This window comes from Benincasa hispida, chromosome 6, assembly GCF_009727055.1.
Source record: "Benincasa hispida cultivar B227 chromosome 6, ASM972705v1, whole genome shotgun sequence".
Classification (NCBI taxonomy): Eukaryota; Viridiplantae; Streptophyta; class Magnoliopsida; order Cucurbitales; family Cucurbitaceae; genus Benincasa; species Benincasa hispida.
The window spans coordinates 43,482,619-43,485,242 of NC_052354.1; the positions used below are offsets into that span (position 1 = coordinate 43,482,619).

The window sequence follows — 2,624 nt, forward strand, 5'->3', positions numbered from 1 at the left end:
CAATCAACCTCGAGATTTGAGATTCAATTGTCCCACCTCACATTTAAATAGAAAAAATAGATTTTTGGTCTCTACGTTTTTTGTCTAGTTCCCATTTAATCTCTAAGTTTCTATATGTTAATCATTTAGTTCTTAAGTTTTGAGTTTTGTTTCAATTTAGTCTATAGGTTTCAAAATGTTACAATTTTACCTTTTTACACTTTTAATTTCGATTTTTCAGTAAATACTCTTTTTCTTTTAGTATTAATTTTAATTAATTAATTTAAAAGAATTATAATTAATTAAACTTCACTATTTTTCATCACTATGAAAATTAAATTTAGAATTTAATTTCATAATTATTTTAAATTAATTTATTGACATTAATATTAATGACTGAAAGTGAGTATTTAATTAAAAAATCTTGATAAAATCGTAAAATTTTAAAATTTAGAGACTAAATTAAAACAAAGCTTTAAATGTAACCTTTCAAACCTAATGGCCAAATGAAAATTAAATCAACGGTAGTAATTTTTCTAAAAATAAAAATAAAAAAAATCCACACGTCGTCCGTGGATGAACTAGCCTGGAACTTGGAAGGGCTGCTGTTCTCGGCCCTTTTAAAAAGAGCAGCAGCGGCAGAGGCAAAGCGGACTCAAAAAGCTTGGGGTTTCGTAATTTCGTAGCGTTGCTTTCATGGCGACCTTTGTTTCTCTGAGCTTCTCCGTTCCACAGCCCACTCTCAAGGTAAATTCCGCTTCTCAACGCCTTCTTTTAATCACATGTGTAGTCTCTGCTGAATCTGCTAGAATATGTGCTCCGATTATTGCAATGTTCAACGTAGCCGAGAAAGAGAGCTCATTTGAGATAGCTTGTTTAGGTTTGCTGTAATTTACCTCTCTGTTTTCTTCTACCTTTTGGAAGACGATTGCATTTTTTTTCTTTTGGGTATTATGTTTTCCGGTGAACCGTTTTGGCATAGGAAACTTAAATCCGAGACTAGTTATTTGGTTGGACATTTTTTTTTTCTGTGGATGCTTGGAAAGGGTTTGGTGATTATCTGAGCTAAAATGGATTGAGACGGGTGAATAGTTCTTTCTTCTGAAGAGAATATCGTCAGAAAATTAAGTTTATGAGATTATATAAGGATTATTAAGGATGTTATTCTAATTTTGTTGTAATGATGGATTAATGAGCCAATTTGTTACGGTTCATACGTAGTTCCATTTCCAACTGTAAATTTTTATGTGGCATCTTCAAAACATCAGTTCAGATGCTGAAATCATTGTCTGAAGCTCAGTCGTTAATCCTAAAATGATTGGTAAATGGTCGAAGAAATATGAATGGTTGTTTATTTCTCTAGATTTAAAGGTTTTGATTGCACACTGACGGTGTTTTTTCTACTTATATTTTGAACGATGTGTCAGGAAATCCCACCACGGAAACTATCTGAAGTTACGGTAGTTTCAAGCCGAGCTGGAACAGGTTTCATTCTCATTTTCTATATAATCAATAATTAGTGGGATCACCACCATTCTGAGGCATTTTAACTCGAAACTTTTCTAGTTATAACTGATATTCATCTCGCTACACCAATTACACTCATTAAAATATAGAAAACCACTGCAAAATTGATCAAAACTGGAAAAGGAAATGATTGAATGAAGGATTGTACGATTACGTATGTAATGTAATCCTGTACCCACCATATACTATCATGATTAGATTGAGCAGTTTTTGGATTGCTGATGATATGAATTGTATTGCAGCTTCGAAGCTTGTCCTATCCTGTTGCTCAAATATATCCATATCTATGAATTGGAAAAACTGCCATCCTGTACGGTTAACTCCAAGACCTTTTTGGGGCATAGTTTCTTCTAGTTCCAGGGCTATGGTATTATTATCTGGCTACTGGGTAGGACCTGATGTTGATGATGGATGGGGATATATAGAAGCTTTTATTGATCGGATTACTTAACTATTCAAACTTTAAATTCCATTTCATGACTTTCTTCTGCTTACTGTGCCTAATCTTAGTCGAATCATTGTATGCATTAGTCATTTGCTTTCACCAAATGTCTGAAACTGCTCTGTTAGTGAAATTTTTATCTTCTTTGACCTGGGAAGATAAGGTAAGTAACTTGATTGCTGAGAGGTTACTCAAAATTCTAGATTTAGGATTCGAACTTCATTACCGTGACGTGTAGAACAAGTGTACCTTATTCTCTTTTGAATCTGTGTGGAGAGATTAAGGTTACTTTATAGTCGTAAGAATTCTGGAAGATCTAGTTTGTTAACTGATAAGAACTAACAATTTGATTGATAAGATTTGTTTTTTGGAGTCTGCTGACTTTAATGTATATCCTTTGTCATTTGGCATACAGAAACAGATAGGAAATTGCCCGAGTTGCAAAATAATAGGTGACGGCAACTCAGGATGGACAATTGTGGAAAAATTGTATAGATGGTCTAAAATAAAGGGCACAAATGAAAAATTGGTACCTTTTTTAAAACCAATAAATTTTGGTCATCATGGTGTGAAATTATCACTTTAACCCTAAATGCATTCTTCTATTTTCTTCATTTTGGAGTATTTTTTTTTTTTTTTCATTTTTTTTTTGTGAGTTTCTCCTTTTCCTTTTCCT

The 2,624-nt window shown here is 32.8% G+C and overlaps 1 protein-coding gene across 1 annotated transcript; it reads left to right on the plus strand.

Moving 5' to 3' along the window:
- The first annotated feature begins 567 nt into the window (after positions 1-567).
- Positions 568-2,119, plus strand: LOC120080060. The gene is made up of 3 exons (XM_039034614.1): positions 568-726; positions 1,407-1,464; positions 1,749-2,119. Exons 1-3 carry the CDS (start codon positions 676-678, stop codon positions 1,955-1,957), a joined length of 318 nt encoding a protein of 105 aa, XP_038890542.1. The 5' UTR covers positions 568-675; the 3' UTR covers positions 1,958-2,119.
- The last annotated feature ends 505 nt before the right edge of the window (positions 2,120-2,624 follow it).

Coding starts and splice junctions, on each gene's coding strand:
- LOC120080060 (XM_039034614.1), top strand. CDS start 676: ATGGCGACCTTTGTTTCTCTGAGCTTCTCCGTTCCACAGCCCACTCTC. Junction 727..1,406: donor TTCCACAGCCCACTCTCAAG/GTAAATTCCGCT, acceptor ACGATGTGTCAG/GAAATCCCACCACGGAAACT. Junction 1,465..1,748: donor TTCAAGCCGAGCTGGAACAG/GTTTCATTCTCA, acceptor ATTGTATTGCAG/CTTCGAAGCTTGTCCTATCC.